The sequence below is a fragment of the Pristiophorus japonicus genome, chromosome 1 (assembly GCF_044704955.1).
Source record: "Pristiophorus japonicus isolate sPriJap1 chromosome 1, sPriJap1.hap1, whole genome shotgun sequence".
In the NCBI taxonomy this organism is placed as follows: Eukaryota; Metazoa; Chordata; class Chondrichthyes; family Pristiophoridae; genus Pristiophorus; species Pristiophorus japonicus.
Genome location: NC_091977.1, coordinates 279119297 through 279135988, shown reverse-complemented (window position 1 = coordinate 279135988; position 16692 = coordinate 279119297). Strand labels below are relative to the sequence as shown.

At 43.5% G+C, this 16692-nt stretch overlaps 1 protein-coding gene across 1 annotated transcript in view; it reads left to right on the top strand.

Annotated features, from left to right (window-relative positions):
• dcaf13 (ddb1 and cul4 associated factor 13) overlaps window positions 1-16692 on the top strand; it is a 128481-nt gene that overhangs the window by 49684 nt on the left and 62105 nt on the right. Inside the window, exons 6-8 of the mRNA XM_070888462.1 lie at window positions 2047-2124; window positions 2220-2302; window positions 10326-10490. Of these exons, the coding sequence (XP_070744563.1) occupies window positions 2047-2124; window positions 2220-2302; window positions 10326-10490 (326 nt within the window). The remainder of the gene's footprint in view (window positions 1-2046; window positions 2125-2219; window positions 2303-10325; window positions 10491-16692) is intronic.

The following is a 16692-nucleotide window of genomic DNA, read 5'->3' as shown; positions in this document are numbered from 1 at the left end:
GAGTGGCGAGAGACTGTAGAGGGACGTGATCGGGGCCCAGGGGAGGCGTGAGTTTGGGGCCAGAAGAGGCAAGGGCCCAGGCCAGCCCACACTGCGATATGTGTGCACACTAGGTCCATGCAGCAGAACTGGTCTCCAGTCATCTTGGGTAATCTTTGCCATTCGACCAAGCCCGTGTGGTGGCTGGTGTGCAGTGGCCATCACATGTTTAAAAAAATCCACGCACAGGCATCTTCCACCCTTGAGGATGTAGCTCGGGTCCTTCATTGAAACACCTGTGAACTCATTCTTCTTTGGCGTGGAAGCAAGTCATCCTCGTTTCGAGGGACCGCCTATGATGATGATGATGATCCTTCCTTAAATACGGAGATCAAAACTGTACGCAGTACTCCAGGTGTGACCTCACCAATACCCTGTACAGTTGTAGCAGGACTTCTCTGCTTTTATACTCTATCCCCCTTGCAATAAAGGCCAACATTCAATTTGCTTTCCTGATTACTTGCTGTACCTGCATACTAACTTTTTGTGTTTCATGCACAAGGACCCCCAGGTCTCTCTGTACTGCAACACTTTGCAATTTTTCTCCATTTAAATTATAATTTGTTTTTCTATTATTTCTGCCAAAGTGGATAACCTCACATTTTCCCACATTATACTCCATCTGCCAAATTTTTGCCCACTCACTTAGCCCGTCTATATCCCTTTGGAGATTTTTTGTGTCCTCCTCACAATTTGCTTTCCCACCAATCTTTGTATCATCAGCAAACTTGGCTACATTATACTCTGTCCCTTTGTCCAAGTCATTAATATAGATTGTAAATAGTTGAGGACGCAGCACCGATCCCTGTGGCACCCCGTTAATCACTGTTTGCCAACCAGAAAATGATCCATTTATCCCGACTCTCTCTTTTCTGTTAGTTAACCAGTTCTCTATCCATGCTAATATATTACCCCCAATCCTGTGAGCTTTTGTCTTGTGCAGTAACCTCTTGTGTGGAACCTTATCAAATGCCTTCTGGAAATCCACATTTATTACATGAGAATTTGAGTGTAAGAGTAAAGATATGTTACTGCAATTATATAGAGCCCTGGTGAGACCACACCTGGAATATTGTGTACAGTTTTAGTCTCCTTACCTAAGGAAGGATATACAACGAAGGTTCACCAGACTGATTTCTGGGATGGGGGGATTGTGCTATGAGAAGAGATTGAGTAGACTCGGCCTATATTTTCTAGAGTTTAGCCGAATGATAGGTGATCTCATTGAAACATACAAAATTCTGGCTGAGGAAACTAGAACAAGAGTTACAATCTCAATAAAGGGTCGGCCATTTAGGACTGAGATGAGGAGAAATTTCTTCACTCGGAGGGTGGTGAATCTTTGGAATTCTCTACCCCAGAGGGTTGTGGAAACTCAGTCATTGAGTATATTCAAGACAGATCGATAGATTTTTGAATATTAAGAGAATCAAAGGGTATGGGGATAGTGCAGGAAAGTGGAGTTGAGGTAGAAGATCAGAATGGCAGAGCAGCCTCGAGGGGCTGAATGGCCTACTCCTGCTCCTAATTCTTATACTCTTGTGTTCTCTCTTACTTGTCTGTGCTGCTTCTCTCTCTGTTTTTCTATTCCTCATTTTCTCTCACTCTTTTGTCTCTACTGTTCTGTATTCAGGTCACATATGTTTGTTCTCAGAATATTTACCTCCCTCTCTCACATACTCTATCTTGTCCTACATGTCAGGATTTTTCTTTATAACCTTTCAGAACATGAGAAGCAGGAGTAGGCCATTCGGCCCCTCGAGCCAGCTCTGCCATTCAGTAAGATCATGGCTGATCTTCAACCTCAACTTCACTTTCCCACCTTATCCACGTATCCCTTGGTTCCCTGAGTGTCCAAAAATCTATCCATCTCAGCCTTGAATATATTCAGCTTCAAGGCCCATCTTGATTCTTGAAAGGCTTGGTTTAATTACGTATTGCTGGTTTTGGTTTCTGTAATGAGATGTAATGGTCTTAAATGTTGTGTTCAATTTGTGTTCCTTTTAGACCTACCTCCTTGCAAGCTGTGCTTCAGATAGAAATATTGTTCTATATGACACAAGGCAGGCAACCCCTTTGAAGAAGGTATGACATTTAATTCTCCATTTGTATCAAATTGAATAGAATTAAAATGTGACATACCTGTTTATTTTTAACGCATTCAAATTTTCTTTTGACAGGTTGTCATGAACCTGCGGACTAACACCGTGTGTTGGAACCCCTTGGAAGCTTTTATTTTTACTGGAGCGAATGAGGATTACAAGTAATTCCTTGTGTAAAAAGATTAGAATTATTTGTAAAAAGCTGAGAGCAAGGAAAGTGGATGGATCTGTGCTTGTGTGGGAGTACAGTGGATGCCTTGCAATTAAGTTCTGAGAGCCATACAAGAGCATTCAATGTAGTTATCTTAAAAGTAAAGATGAGATGCAGGAAGTAGTACACAATAGGTTTGGTTACAGACTCTGTTTCGCTAAATTATTCTTTCTAGAGTCAGATTTATTTAAATGCAGGTTGCCATTATGGAATTTGTTTAAAATTCTTGAAACTGGACTTGCCCCATCCTAGCTAGAGAAACTAGCGTTATAAGAGGCCATGTCCCAGTAGTTCCAGTAAATTAATTATACAGCTATTTTAATTACGGCTATGCAGTGACTAATGTATAAAAGATAAGAGAGCTGTGTCTTCTGAACATTTAAGTCACTGTGTCAGAACATCATTTGGAAAAAACCTATCTAAATAACTAGTGCCTCGCCAACAATTATTTTGTTTATGTAATTATACAACTTCCTGGTTAACGCAACGCACTTTTCAGACCGCAGTTCCTCCTGTCCAGATCACTAATATTTAAAAAAAAATAGTTAAATATTTTTCAGGAAATAAAATACTGAATAAGGACAAGCTCCATCTAATACAAACGGAAATTCTAAACTAGTTGGATTTCATTCAACTATATCGTGCAAGAAGTACAAATTCCATTTGTGCTGGATACTTGTTTCAGACTTGTGATAGTCCCTACTTCTATCCCAACTTTGCCATCTTCTACGATGCATTCTTTCAGAAGATGCGTACGTCACTAAAAATGCATTTCACGTCAACTGAGTTTCGATGGCCCTGAAGGACCTCTTTTTACTGTGTGCATTCCACACATAAAATCTGATGTTTTGGTGCTTCATCCTGCAAAAATCCTGACTGGAATGGAATCTTGAACATAGTGTCACTAGGAAGAATCATAGAGACAATCGTGAAATGTGCTGTGAATTGTGGAAGCTTTTAACATTATGCAAGAGTAGCAATTGTTTCTTGGATTTAAAAATAAAAATATAGTTTAATATTGATGGGTAATAGATTTCAGTGAATGCTTGGGATGGGTGTTTTTTTTTTTATAACTGATAGAACCAACCATGGAGCAAATCTTGCAAGAAGTACTGAAAATCCTACCGTACCTCCAAGCCTTTTAGTCACAACATTTACACCACAGCGCTGATTCAGATTTTGCTGTTGATCAGCAAACACTGGCGTGCATTGAATGGAAAGTAGATCAAATTTGGATTAAAAGCATTGTAACTCATTGATTCAGTACTTCCAGCAGTGATACTTAATGATAATCCCTGTAACATTCCCTCTTCACCAAATTCTGGGTCCTGGGTTCTTGCAGGGTATAAATTAATATATAGAAACATAGAAAATAGGAGCAGTAGTAGGCCATTCGGCCCTTCAAGCCTGCGCTGCCTTCAATATGATCATGGCTGATCCTCTATCTCAACATCATATTCCTGCTTTTTTCCCCCATACCCCTTGATGCCTTTAGTTTCTAGAAATCTTATCTATCTCCACCTTAAATATATTCAGTGACCTGGCCTTCTGTGGTAGAGAATTCCACAGGTTCACCACTCTCGATGAGTGAAAACATTTCTCCTCAACTCGGTCCTAAATTTCCTACCCCGTATCCTGAGACCCCTTGCTCTAGACTTCCCAGCCAGGGGAAACATCCTCCCCGCATCCAGTCTATCCAACCCAGTCAGAATTTTATTTGTTTCAATGAGATCCCCTCTTCTTCTTCTAAACTCTAGTGAATACAGGCCCAGTCTACCCAATCTCTCCTCATACGACAGTCCTGCCATCCCAGGGATCAGTCTGGTGAACCTTTGCTGCACTCCCTCTATGGCAAGTATATCCTTTCTTGGGTAAGGAGACCAAAACTGCATATAATACTCCAGGTGTGGTCTCACCAAGGCAGTGCTTCCATATACTGTACTATGTTCCTGCAGCATACAGAATTCTGGACCTGTAACCAGTTTGGTGGTTTTGTTTCTCCCAACCCCAGCTAAAAATAGCTATTTATAATAACTTTCAAAAGAAGATGAGGGTAATTTTATTTCTCAAAATGTACTACATGTGAGGGCAGAAGAATGGAATCCCCTGCCTTTAGGCATTATTTATGTTTTTTATTTGGGAATTCTTTTGTTGTGCTTAATCATGTAGATAGTGCTTATTGCACAAAGTTGCAGCCAAAATCTCATTGTGCCGTTTTTGCTAAAACTGCACTAAATTTAATTTTATGGATGTTCACAGTGACGATCTCGAAAAAGCTCATTGATTTCTTTTAAAGTAGTTGATGGGAATTTATTGTTGATTATAAGTGAATGAATTGATTACTTGTCAGTGTCTGTTTTAAGAAGTTTTAGATTCATTGCAAGTCTTGCCGGATAATGAAATCGCAGCCACTCATATACATTTTTACCCGTGGTAACAAAGTTGAGTTGACCATTGTCCTGAATATTGGGTGAGGGGAAATTAAAAAATGTGTTTTCATTAAATTTTCATGTACTATTTGAGAAAAATGAAAGACATCAATTTCATTTGTTTTTTGCTTCAAAATTTTTACATCCCCATCCCCCTCCTCTTCCCCAGTCTTCTCCCTGTTTTGAAATGTTATTTGCTTTCTCTCATCAGATGCCTCTTTGCACTATAAAACACTCCCCCACCTGCAAGGTTGGGCAAGTAGCTCTGCTTCCAGGGTTATAGCAGTGACTTGATTACTTTTACCAATACCACTCTAACTGATCTCTCAGATCTACATGAATTTCTAGATTGGAGGGCTGATTCACACTGGCAACTCCAAAACCCAATCTGAGTTCAATTGTGTGATGACATTTGCATGTTGTCACATGCATACAAAATAGCTGGAAATATCTTTATTATCTCCAGGAGTGAAAACCAGTTAGGGAATGCTTTTAGATATTTTGTTTTCCTCCCGAGCTGTACCTTTATGGCTCCAAACTCCACAAGCCCATGTTTACACAGTGTCTGAGATTGGGAGTTCAGCTAATGGGGATTCAACAGTCAGGTCTGGAGATTGGTTCAGTCTGCCATCATCTCTGTTTACACGCCTTTAATACCTTTACGAAATATTTTTTTTTAATGAATCCAAATTTGTAGGAATCTGCAGCACTTGTACTTGAATATAGCTTTTTTTTAATGTGATACAAATTGTAAATCGACTTGATTTTACTCAATCTGGGATAAAGTCTTGGAATGAATATATGGAGCTTCGTGTCGCAGAGCTGCAGTTCTTCAGGGTAGAAAGTGATTACACCAATGTTGATCTTTCGTAAAAATGCCATCAGTAAGCATAATAGCTTGTTTATTAACATGGTACAGGCTTCTGAGATGAGGCTCAGAATATGGGAACAATCTGTGGGTTACTCCTTCAGCCTACATTGCTGCTTTTTTGTATAAGAAATGGGGCTAATGGATAGGAGACAGAGAATAGTGGTGAACAGATGTTTTTCTGATTGGAGAGAAGTATGCAGTGGATTCCCCAGAGGTTGGTATTTGGACCATTGCTTCCCTTGTCGTATATAACTGACCTGGATTTGGGTATAGAGAATAGAATTTTGAAGTTGTGGATGATTCAAAAGCTGGCAATGTAGTAAATAGTGAGGATAATGGTAGTAGACTTCAGTAGGACATAGACAGACTGGGGAAATGGACAGATGCATGGTGGATCCAATTTAATGCGGATAAGTGTGAATTGATGCACTTTGGAGAAAGAACATCGAGAGGTAGTATAATCTAAATGGTACTGTTTTAAAGTGAGGTGCAAGATTGGAGAGACCAGGGGGTGCATATTCATAAATCTTTGAAGGTGTCAGGGCAAGTTGAGAAGGTGTATGCGGTACTTGGCCTTGTAAATAGAGCTTTGTAAATGTGAATACAAAAAAAGGAAGTCATGCTAAACCTTTACAAATCTCTGGTTAGGCCTCAGCTGGAGTATTGTAAAATTCTTGGCGCCACACTTTAGAAAGGATGTTAAGGCCCTGGAGAGTGCACATAACAGGATAAGGGAGGTCAGTTATCTGGAGAGATTGAGAAGCTAGAATTGTTTTCCTTAAAGCAGCGAAACTTATGAAGGGTTTTGATAGAGAAAGTAGGGCGGAACTATTTCCTTTGGCAAGTGGGTCATTAACCAGAGGGCATAGATTTAAAATAATTATCAAAAGAACTAGAGGGAACTGAGGAGAAATTAAGGATTCTTAAGATCTGGAACACACTACATGAAAGGATGGTGGAATCGGACTCCACAGGATCTTTTAAAAGGCATTTAGGATGTATTTGAAGAGGACTAATTTGCAGTATGGCGGAAAAAGCTTGGGTGTGGGACTGAATTGGACAGCTCGTTCAAGAGCAGGCACAGGCATGATAGGCTGAATGACCTCCTTTTGTGCTGTATGATTCTAAGAGACTGGATACATTTTCATTGCCTATTAAGAACATAAGAAATAGGAGTAGGCCATTCGGCCTTTCGGGCTTGCTCCACCATTCAATAATGTCATGGCTGATCTTCTACCTCAACTCCACCTTCCCACACTATCCCTATGTCCCTTGATTTCCTTAGTATCAAAACATCGATCGATCTTGGAGCATCCACAGCCCTCTGGGTAGAGAATTCCAAAGATCACTCCTTTTGAGTGAAGAAATTTCTCCTCATCTGTCCAAATGGACGACCCTTTATTCTGAGACTATGACCCCTAGTTCTAGAAACATAGAAATTAGGTGCAGGAGCAGGCCATTTGGCCCTTCGAGCCTGCACTGCCACTCAATAAGATCATGGCTGATCATTCAACCTCAGTACCCCTTTCCTGCTTTCTCTCCATACCCCTTGATCCCTTTAGCCATAAAGACCATATCTAATTCCCTTTTGAATATATCTAACGAACTGGCCTCAACAAATTTCTGCAGTAGAGAATTCCACAGGTTAACAACTCTGAGTGAAATAGTTTCTCCTCATCTCAGTCCTAAATGGCTTACCCCTTATCCTTATACTATGTCCCCTGGTTTTGGACTTCCCCAACATCGGAAACATTCTTCCTGCATCTAACCTGTCCAGTCCCATCAGAATTTTATATATTTCTATGAGATCCCCTTTCATCCTTCTGAACTCCAGTGAATACTGGCCCAGTTGATCCAGTCTCTCCTCATATGTCAGTCCTGCCATCCCGGGAATCAGTCTGGTGAACCTTCGCTGCACTCCCTCAATAGCAAGAATGTCCTTCCTCAGATTAGGAGACCAAAACTGAACACAATATTCCAGGTGAGGCCTCACCAAGGCCCTGTACAACTGCAGTAAGACCTCCCTGCTCCTATACTCAAATCCCCTAGCATACCATTTGCTGCCTTCACCCCCTGCTGTACCTGCATGCCAACTTTCAATGACTGATGTACCATGACACCCAGGTCTCGTTGCACCGCCCCTTTTCCCAATCTGCCGCCATTCAGATAATATTCTGCCTTCGTGTTTTTACCACCAAAGTGGATAACTTCACGTTTATCCACATTATACCGCATCTGCCATGCATTTACCCACTCGCCTAACCTGTCCAAGTCACCCTGCAGCCTCTTAGCGTCCTCCTCACAGCTCACACCGCCACCCAGCTTAGTGTCATCTGCAAACTTGGAGATATTACACTCAATTCTTTCATCTAAATCATTAATGTATATTGTAAACAGCTGGGGTCCCAGCACTGAGCCCTGCGGCACCCCACTAGTCACTGCCTGCCATTCTGAAAAGGACCCGTTTATTCCGACTCTCTGCTTCCTACCTGCCAACCAGTTCTCTATCCACGTCAGTACATTACCCCCAATACCATGTGCTTTAATTTTGCACAGCAATCTCTTGTGTGGGACCTTGTCAAAAGCCTTTTGAAAGTCCACTGGTTCTCCCTTGTCCACTCTACCAGTTACATCCTCAAAAAATTCTAGAAGATTTGTCAAGCATGATAAGCCTTCAGGCTTGTCTTTTTAACACTCTTTGTCCCTTTAGAATTTTGCTGTAATGTGGCCCTTTAAGATTTTTGCCTTGGGTTTCTCTGCCCTCCACTTTTACTATTCTCCTTTCTATCTTTTCCTTCTGCCTCCATTTTATTTCCCTCTGTCTCCCTGCATAGGTTCCCATCCCCCTGCCATATTAGTTTAACCCCTCCCCAACAGCAAACACTCCCCCTAGGACATTGGTTCCAGTCCTGCCCAGGTGCAGACCATCCGGTTTGTACTGGTCCCACCTCCCCCAGAACCGGTTCCAGTGTCCAAGGAATTTGAATCCCTCCTTCTTGCACCACTCCTCAAGCCACGTATCCTGCTATTTCTACTCTGACTAGCACGTGGCAGTGGTAGCAATCCTGAGATTACTACCTTTGAGGTCCTATTTTTAATTTAACTCCTAGCTCCCTAAATTCAGCTTGTAGGACCTCATCCCGCTGTTTACCTATATCGTTGGAACATATATGCACCACGACAACTGGCTGTTCACCCTCCCCCCTCCAGAATGCCCTGCAGCCGCTCTGAGACATCCTTGACCCTTGCACCAGGAAGGCAACATACCATCCTGGAGTCTCGGTTGCAACCGCAGAAACGTCTATCTATCCCCCTTACAATAGAATCCCCTACCACTATAGCTCTCCCACTCTATTTCCTGCTCTCCTGCGCAGCAGAGCCATCCACGATGCCATGAACTTGGCTGCTGCTGCCTTCCCCGGTGAGCCATCTCCCCCAACAATATCCAAAACGGCATATCTGTTTTGGAGGGAGATGACCGCAGGGGACTCCTGCATTGCCTTCCTACTCCTGCTGTGCCTGATGGTCACCATTCCCTATCTGCCTTTGTAACCTTTACCTGCGGTGTGACCAACTCACTGAACGTGCTATCCACAACATCCTCAGCATCGTACATGCTCCAGAGTGAATCCATCATCAGCTCCAGTACCGTCATGCGGTCTAACAGGAGCTGCAGCTGGATACACTTCCTGCACACCTAGTCGTCAGGGATACTGGAAGTGTCCCTGATTTCCCAATGGCACAGGAGGAGAATGACACGGGGCTGGGTTCTCCTGCCATGACTTAACCCTTAAAATAACCTAATTTGGCAACAATGCCAAAGGTTTCTTACTGACCAGATAAGGAGAAAGAACTCCCCAGCCAGAGGAAACATCCTCCCAGTATCTACCCTGTCAAGCTCCTTAAGAATTTTATACGTTTCAATGAGATCACCTCATTCTTCTAAACTCTAGATTATAGGCCTAGTCTACTCAATCTCTCCTCATAGGACAATCCCCCATCCCAGGAATCAGTCTAGCGAACCTTCGTTGAACTTCCTCTAAGGCAAGTATATCCTTCATTGGGTAAGGAAACCAAAGCTGGACATTATTCCAGGTGTGGTCTCACCAAGGCCTTACATAATTGCAGATTAGAATAGATTGTGTTTTGAAAAGAAGTGCTCGTGTCAGAAATGTGAAATTATCAACCTGTTTTTGTTATCCTAAATTGCTGTTATGGCTACATGACCTTTTGCACAAAAAGCTGTTAAAGCATTTTTTCTAAAACCAAGCCAAAGTTTAGTCATTTCTTGAGATCCAGGTAGTGGAAGTAGCATAAGACGGCTTCTTTGAATAATATGAAGAATTCTGTAAATGGCAGAACTTCTGAAAGGGGAAGCCCAATGTTAAAAATCTTAATGATGATGAAGACAAAGCAAGTTCAAAGTAGGTAAATATGCTGCGACAAAAAAGTTTGCTGGGCAATATTTAATGACAAAAGTATTTTGGTAACTTTTGTAGTCAAATTTAAAACTGTATGTATAGTATGCTTTAATGCTGTTAATTCTGCTTCCTCTTTTCCCCCAAAATCTGGATGTCTGCCCTTTTTCGTATTTAAGAAAAACAGTATCCCAAATTTCTGTGTGTAAACCAGTGATGGACTAGTTCATCATCATTTTTCTTATCTTTGTGCAGCTTGTATACCTTTGACATGCGCAACCTTGATACTCCCATAATGGTACATATGGATCACGTATCGGCAGTACTCGATGTAGATTACTCTCCAACAGGAAAGGAGTTTGTCTCGGCCAGCTTTGATAAATCTATCCGCATTTTCCCTATGGATAAGGGGCATAGCAGGTTGGTGACTAAAAAATTTTTTTTAATGTTATTTCTCCGATTTAGAATATTAGTTTCTATTTGATTTTTCTGCTTCTGTTTTTACAAATGCCATTGTGTTTTTCCTTTTTACCATCTTATATTTATATATCTGTGTGTGTTTTTATTGCTTTTGCTCTGTCATCAGTTTGGGGTGAACTCGGTGCAGCGGGATTACAGAGTGACCTACATTATATCAGCAGAGCTGGTCTCCAGTCGTCTTGGTTAATCCTTCCCACTGGACCAAGACCTAGCTCTGTAAATCCCATGTGGTGGCTGGTGTGCAGCGGCCACCACACGTTTAAAAAAAAATCCACGCACAGGCATCTTCCACCCTTCAATATGTAGTTCAGGACCTGGAATATTAGGTCCTTCATTGAAACACCTGTGAATTTAACCCTTTTTGGTGGAAGCAAGTCATCCTCAATACGAGGGACCGCCTAAAACGAAGATGATATGAAGTGATTCTGCTTGGCTGTTGACGTTTCTATTTTCTAGTTTGAGTTTCAATGTTAATACATTTATTTTTTACATTTTCAGTTTTTAACATTTGCATTTGGAGAAAAGGAATTTGTGTTAAAAGTACGTCTTCCAATCTGAATTGAAAAAATGTTTGTTTTGGCCTAGAGACTTGCAATTTTCAGTCTCCTTCGTATTCCATGACTTGGATTATGACGAATAATCTGTGTAGCTGAGTAGCTTCAGCAGTGCTCTGAGAATGATTCAATCCATTTTTTTTCTATGTATTACCATTACACTTGGTCTATAGTGCTTTTTTAATGGAGTTGGAGCTGAATGAAGCTGCTCAGGGAAACGAGGGGGCCATTAAGACAATGTCAGCTGTGGCTCAGTGGGTAGCTCTCTCACCTGAGTCAGCAGGTTGTGGGTTCAAAACCCACTGTCTGACTTGCTGTCTTTCGGATAAGATGTTAAACTGAGGCCCCGTCTCGGGTGGACGTAAAAGATCCCATGACACTGTTCTGAAGAAGAGCAGGGGAGTTCTCTCCAGTGTGCTGACCAAAATTATACCTCCATCATAACAAAAAATAGATTATCTGATCATTATCAGATTGCTGTTTGTGGGAGTGTGCTGTGTGCAAATTGGCTGACTACACTCCAAGTATTTCATTGGCTGTAAAGCACTTTAAGACGTCTGGTGATCGTGAAAGGCACTATATAAATGCAAGTCTTTCTTAAATCTAGAAATCTCTCAAGGCTGTCAGTGGATGCTGGGCCAATTAACATTTTCAAGACTGAGATCGGCCGATTTTTATTATGTAAGGGTATCAAGGAATATGGATCCAAGGCTGGTAAATGGGGTTGAGTACAGATCGTCCAAGATTTAATGAATGGCTGAATGAGCTTGAGGGGCTGAATGACCTACTCCTGTTCCTACATTCCAGTAACCTATGTTGGAGATATCAGCATCATCACGTGCCATTTGAATCCAGCCTAATCGATTTTATCCAACCTGTAGAGCTCTGAGGGTTGAACTCTGAAATTCTTAGAATGAGCCCACCACCATTTTTTACGGCGGCGGATATTGGGACATCGGAGTGTCGGGCTGTTGAGGGGCGGGACACTTATTAACTTCTTTAAATCAGGCTCTTGTAATGCAATTGGGAGCCCGATTAGAAACTAACTGGTGCTGCATGGGTTTCCTGGGGGCCAGGAAAGTTGCCTGCGAAACAGAGGCGAGATTGGGTGGCACTTCATTGGGGTGGTTAAATGTCAGGAGGTCGGGTGTAAATAAAGGTTCGAAGTTTCTTTCTCAGTTCCCTGTAGGACATGGTTTGGTGAAAGTACTTGGTATGAGAGAGTTCTTTAAGAGTTTGGAGGTATTCAGAGGGAGAAGATCATGTTTGGTGGCTGCTCTGGATTGAGGAAGAAGTAGTGAATGAGAATCACCAGCAGCAAGGGTATGCTGTGGAGGGAGTTGCAGCTGGGCAGCAGAGAAGGGAGCAACAGAGGGGCGAGCTTGCAGAAGGTCCTACCCACCTAATTGGGTCTACAGGCAGAGGCTTAGCTTCCTTGACTTGTCGGCAGAGCAGTGCTTCTGAAGGCTGGGATTGTCATGTTAGATGGTCGCAGACCTCTGCAACCTCTTACAAGAAGACCTGCTGGACTTGGTGGCCACGCATTACCAGTGGCTGTGAAAGTCATTGAGCCAACAGGAGAGGGGTGTAGCACTTCGGGTACTGATTGGGGGGAGTTGGGAAGAAACTAGTGAGATGTGAGAGGAGTCCGCATTTTATCTCCTTGTCACAATGCTCCCTCTCCTCCACCAGTGGCATGTGATTCTTGCCTCTTTGTAGGAGAGCAGCTTGGAGGAGATCACTGATGCCGTAGAAGCCCACGCCAATCTATTTGCTTTCATGTGGAAGCCAGTAGCCATGTCAGCAGAGAAAGTTTGGACGTTCGGTACCTGGGCCTGCTGGCACTCGTCTGTGTGCCGTGATTCAACCTCTACAAGGCAGCAGGACTCCCAATAGAACATTATATCTTTCACAGGGCCTGTGGCATCACTCCACAAATATTTGAGCTGGACTCCTCCATCCCCTGTGCCATTGTGGAGAGGGTGCCTGGCAGGACAGCCAGTACCTCGTGCAGTTGCTGCTGGGCCTACCATTCTCATTTTCTTTGCCAGCCGCACCCCCCACCCCGGGTTCAGCATTTCTGTCCAGCTGAGCAGAGCCTGGAGATGACCTCCTACAAGAAGACCTGGTGGCCACACATTACCAATGACCAACCCCCCTCCTGCTGGCCTAGTGACTTGGCACCCTCTGATGAGGATTCTCCACAGGTGTCCCTCCCACCACTCTCTGCCATACAATTCACCAGATAACATCCTACTTTGCTGTCAAAGAGGACCCACCGATGTGCTCGTGTCACTGTTGGCGTCTGCAATGTATGTCTCCTGTGATGGTGTGCCCTCAGGCCACCCCCACCTGCAAGAGGACACCACCGCAGGTCAGGAGGATAAAAGAGCATACCACTACAACTTCCAGCGTGAGCTGTTACAAGTGTATTTAGAGGTGGGCGACTGGGTGACATCATCAAAACCCAGGTCGGCATTTGGGGCGTGGGCAGAAGCATCGGCAGGGCCCAGGTGCAGTGGAGGAGCGGGAAGGTCGGGGCGGATGAGCGGTGAGAGATCGTGGCGGAGGAGCGGCGATTGTTTGTGGTGGAGGAGCAGTGAGAGATTGTGACGGAGGTGCGGCAAATGAGGGTACAGGGCACAGAAGAGCCGAGAGCACGGGCCAGCCCACACTGCGATATGTGTGCGCACTAGGTCCGTGCAGCAGAACAGGTCTCCAGTCGTCCTGGTTAACCTTTGCCACTGGATAAAGGCCTAGTTCTGTCAAGCCCGTGTGGTGTCGCCACGCATTTTTTTTTAAATCCACGCGCAGGCATCTTCCATCTCTTCAATTGGAGTTCATGACTGGAATATCTGGTCCTTCATTGAAACATCTGTGAACTCATGTGGAAGCAAGTCATCCTCGTTCGAGGGACCACCTATGATGATGATGCCCTCAGCAGGAATGAGCTCCTCTATGGCATCTTCATCTCTGGACAGGAGCGTGTTTTCTTCATGTGATGGCCCTGGAGGAGAGAAGAGATTGATATGATTTAGTCATGCTACTCTACAAATGTTGAAATGCATGTGATTAAGATGGTAAAAGGATTTGATGGGATAGATAGAGAAACTATTTTCTTTGGGGGAGTCCAGAACAAGGTGACATAACCAATGTTCCCCTATAATTTTTTTGGGGGGGCCGCGCAGCCCCTTCAAAATATATTTAAAGTCTCACTAGTGGAATAGACCCACCAGTGGTAAGCAGTTGGGTTGGTATGGCCCTGGGAAACCTTGCATTTGACTCCAGAGAATAGAGTCCTGTAGCCTCAGGTCAAACGAAGGCCATGGAAAACTCCTACTGATTATCATCTACCATTCCTTCTGCCGCACACCTGATGAATTAGCACTCCTCAAATTTGAACACTCCTTTGCGGCAGTACTGTGAAAAGTAAGGGCACAGAATGTACTCTGGGTGGAAGACTTAAATGTCTACTATCACCAAGCATAGCTCAGTAGTACCACCATTGACTGAATGTAACAGCTAGACTGGGCCTGCATCAGGGGGTGAGGGAAGCAACACGAGGCAGTAATCTAATAGATCTCACCTTCACTAACCTACCTATTGCAAACCTGGTTACCACAATAGTATTGGTAACAGTAACCAGAGCACAGTCCTTGTGAAGACAAAGTCTCATCTTCACCGTAGGGAGACCCTACAACTTACTACTGCCATGCTAAGTGAGACAGACTAAAGACAGATCTTGAAGTTCAAAACTGGGAATATCCATGAGGTGTTGTGGGCATTCAGCAGCGGCAGAATTGTATGCCATCACAGTTTGTAACCTTCTGACCCAACATATCACTCATTTCTCCATCATCAAGTCGGGAGACAAAATCTGTTTCAATGGGGAGTGTAGAAAGGCATGCAGGAACAGCATCGGGCATCCCTTAGATTAGGTACCAACCTAGTGAAGCTACAGCACAGGGCCCACCTGTATGGTAACACCAAAAGAAGCGTGTTATAGACAGTTAAGCAGCACCACAACCAATGTTCCGATGTTATAAACTGAATGGGCCACTCAGCCAAAAAAACTTAAGGGGAACATTGACTACAACCAATGCATCAGTGCAAACCTCTGAGACCCTTCCACAGTCAGTCAAAAATAGTGGTGGATTATCAGGCAACTGATGGGTAAGAGGAGGCTCCATGAACAACCCCAGCATGTGTTTGCAAGGGACAAAGCTGAAGTGTTTGCAAACCTCGAACCACAAGTGCTATTAGAACGACCCCTCTCAAGGACCCTGCCATCATAGATGCCAGTGTTTAGCCAAATCACTTAACTCCAAATGTCACGAAGAGTGTAATAAACACAGCCAAGATTATGGGCCCTGATAACATCCTGGCTGCAATGCTGAAGATCTGTATAGCAGTTCTTGCTCCAGGCATGAATATGAGTTGAATGTCCTAGGAGAGATAATTGTTTTAACATCAAGGCAGCATTCAACCAAGTGTGGCACCAAAGGACCCTAGCAAAACTTGTGCAATGTGGGCCACGGAAAAACCTTCCAGAAACAGGAGAATAGCTGACACAAAGGAAGATGGCCATAGTTGTTGTGTGCCGATCATCACAGACTCAGGACATTGTTGCAGGAGGTCCTCAGGACAGCATCCTCGGCTGCTTCATCATTGTCCTTCCTTCCACCATGAGGTCAGGAGTGGGCTTTTTGCTAACAATTCTACAGTGTTTTGCGCCATTCACATCTCCTGATAATGAAGCCAATGCCAGCCTACAGCAAGACCTGGACAACATCCACACTTGGGCTGACAAGTGGCAGGTAACATTTGTGCCATAAGTGCCAAACACTACCCATCTCCAAGAAGAAACAGTCCAACCACTTCCCATGACTTTCAACAGCACCACTATTGCTACTTATGCGATCATCAACATCCTGGGGGTTACCATTGATCAGAAACTTATCTCACCAATAGTAACACCATGGCTACATGAGCAGGCAGAGTCTAGGTACTCTGCGATGAGTGATTCAGCTACAAATCCTCAAAGCCTCTCAACCATCCAAGTCACTCAGCCTGAATGAGTACAGCTGCAGCAATATTCAAGAAGCTCTTCACCATCCAGGACTTGCAATGTGCACTGCAGCTACTGGATTCTATATCCATCCCTTCCACCATTAGTCACCGGATACAGTTATGTACTATCTACAGGATGCACTGCAGTGACTTACCAAGATTGCCTCGACAGGAACTCCCTCCCCTGCAAACTTATCAGCAAAAAGGCCAAGAGCAACAATCTCATGGGAACACCATCGCCTTCAAGTTCCCCTCCAAGTCCAACACCATCCTGACTTTGATAGATATCTGTTCTTTCATCGTTGGTGGGTTAGTAGCTTAAAATTCTGTACTTAACACCATCATGGAAGCACCAGCAGCGCAAGGACTAAAGTTGTTCAAGGTACAGGCCTATTACCATCTTCTCGGAGGCAAATAGGGATGGGCAATTAATGTAGCCTTGTCAATGTTGGCCACATTCCTGAAGTATTTTTTTTAATTTGCAGAAAATTATATCCTTTGAAATTGATGATTTTAGA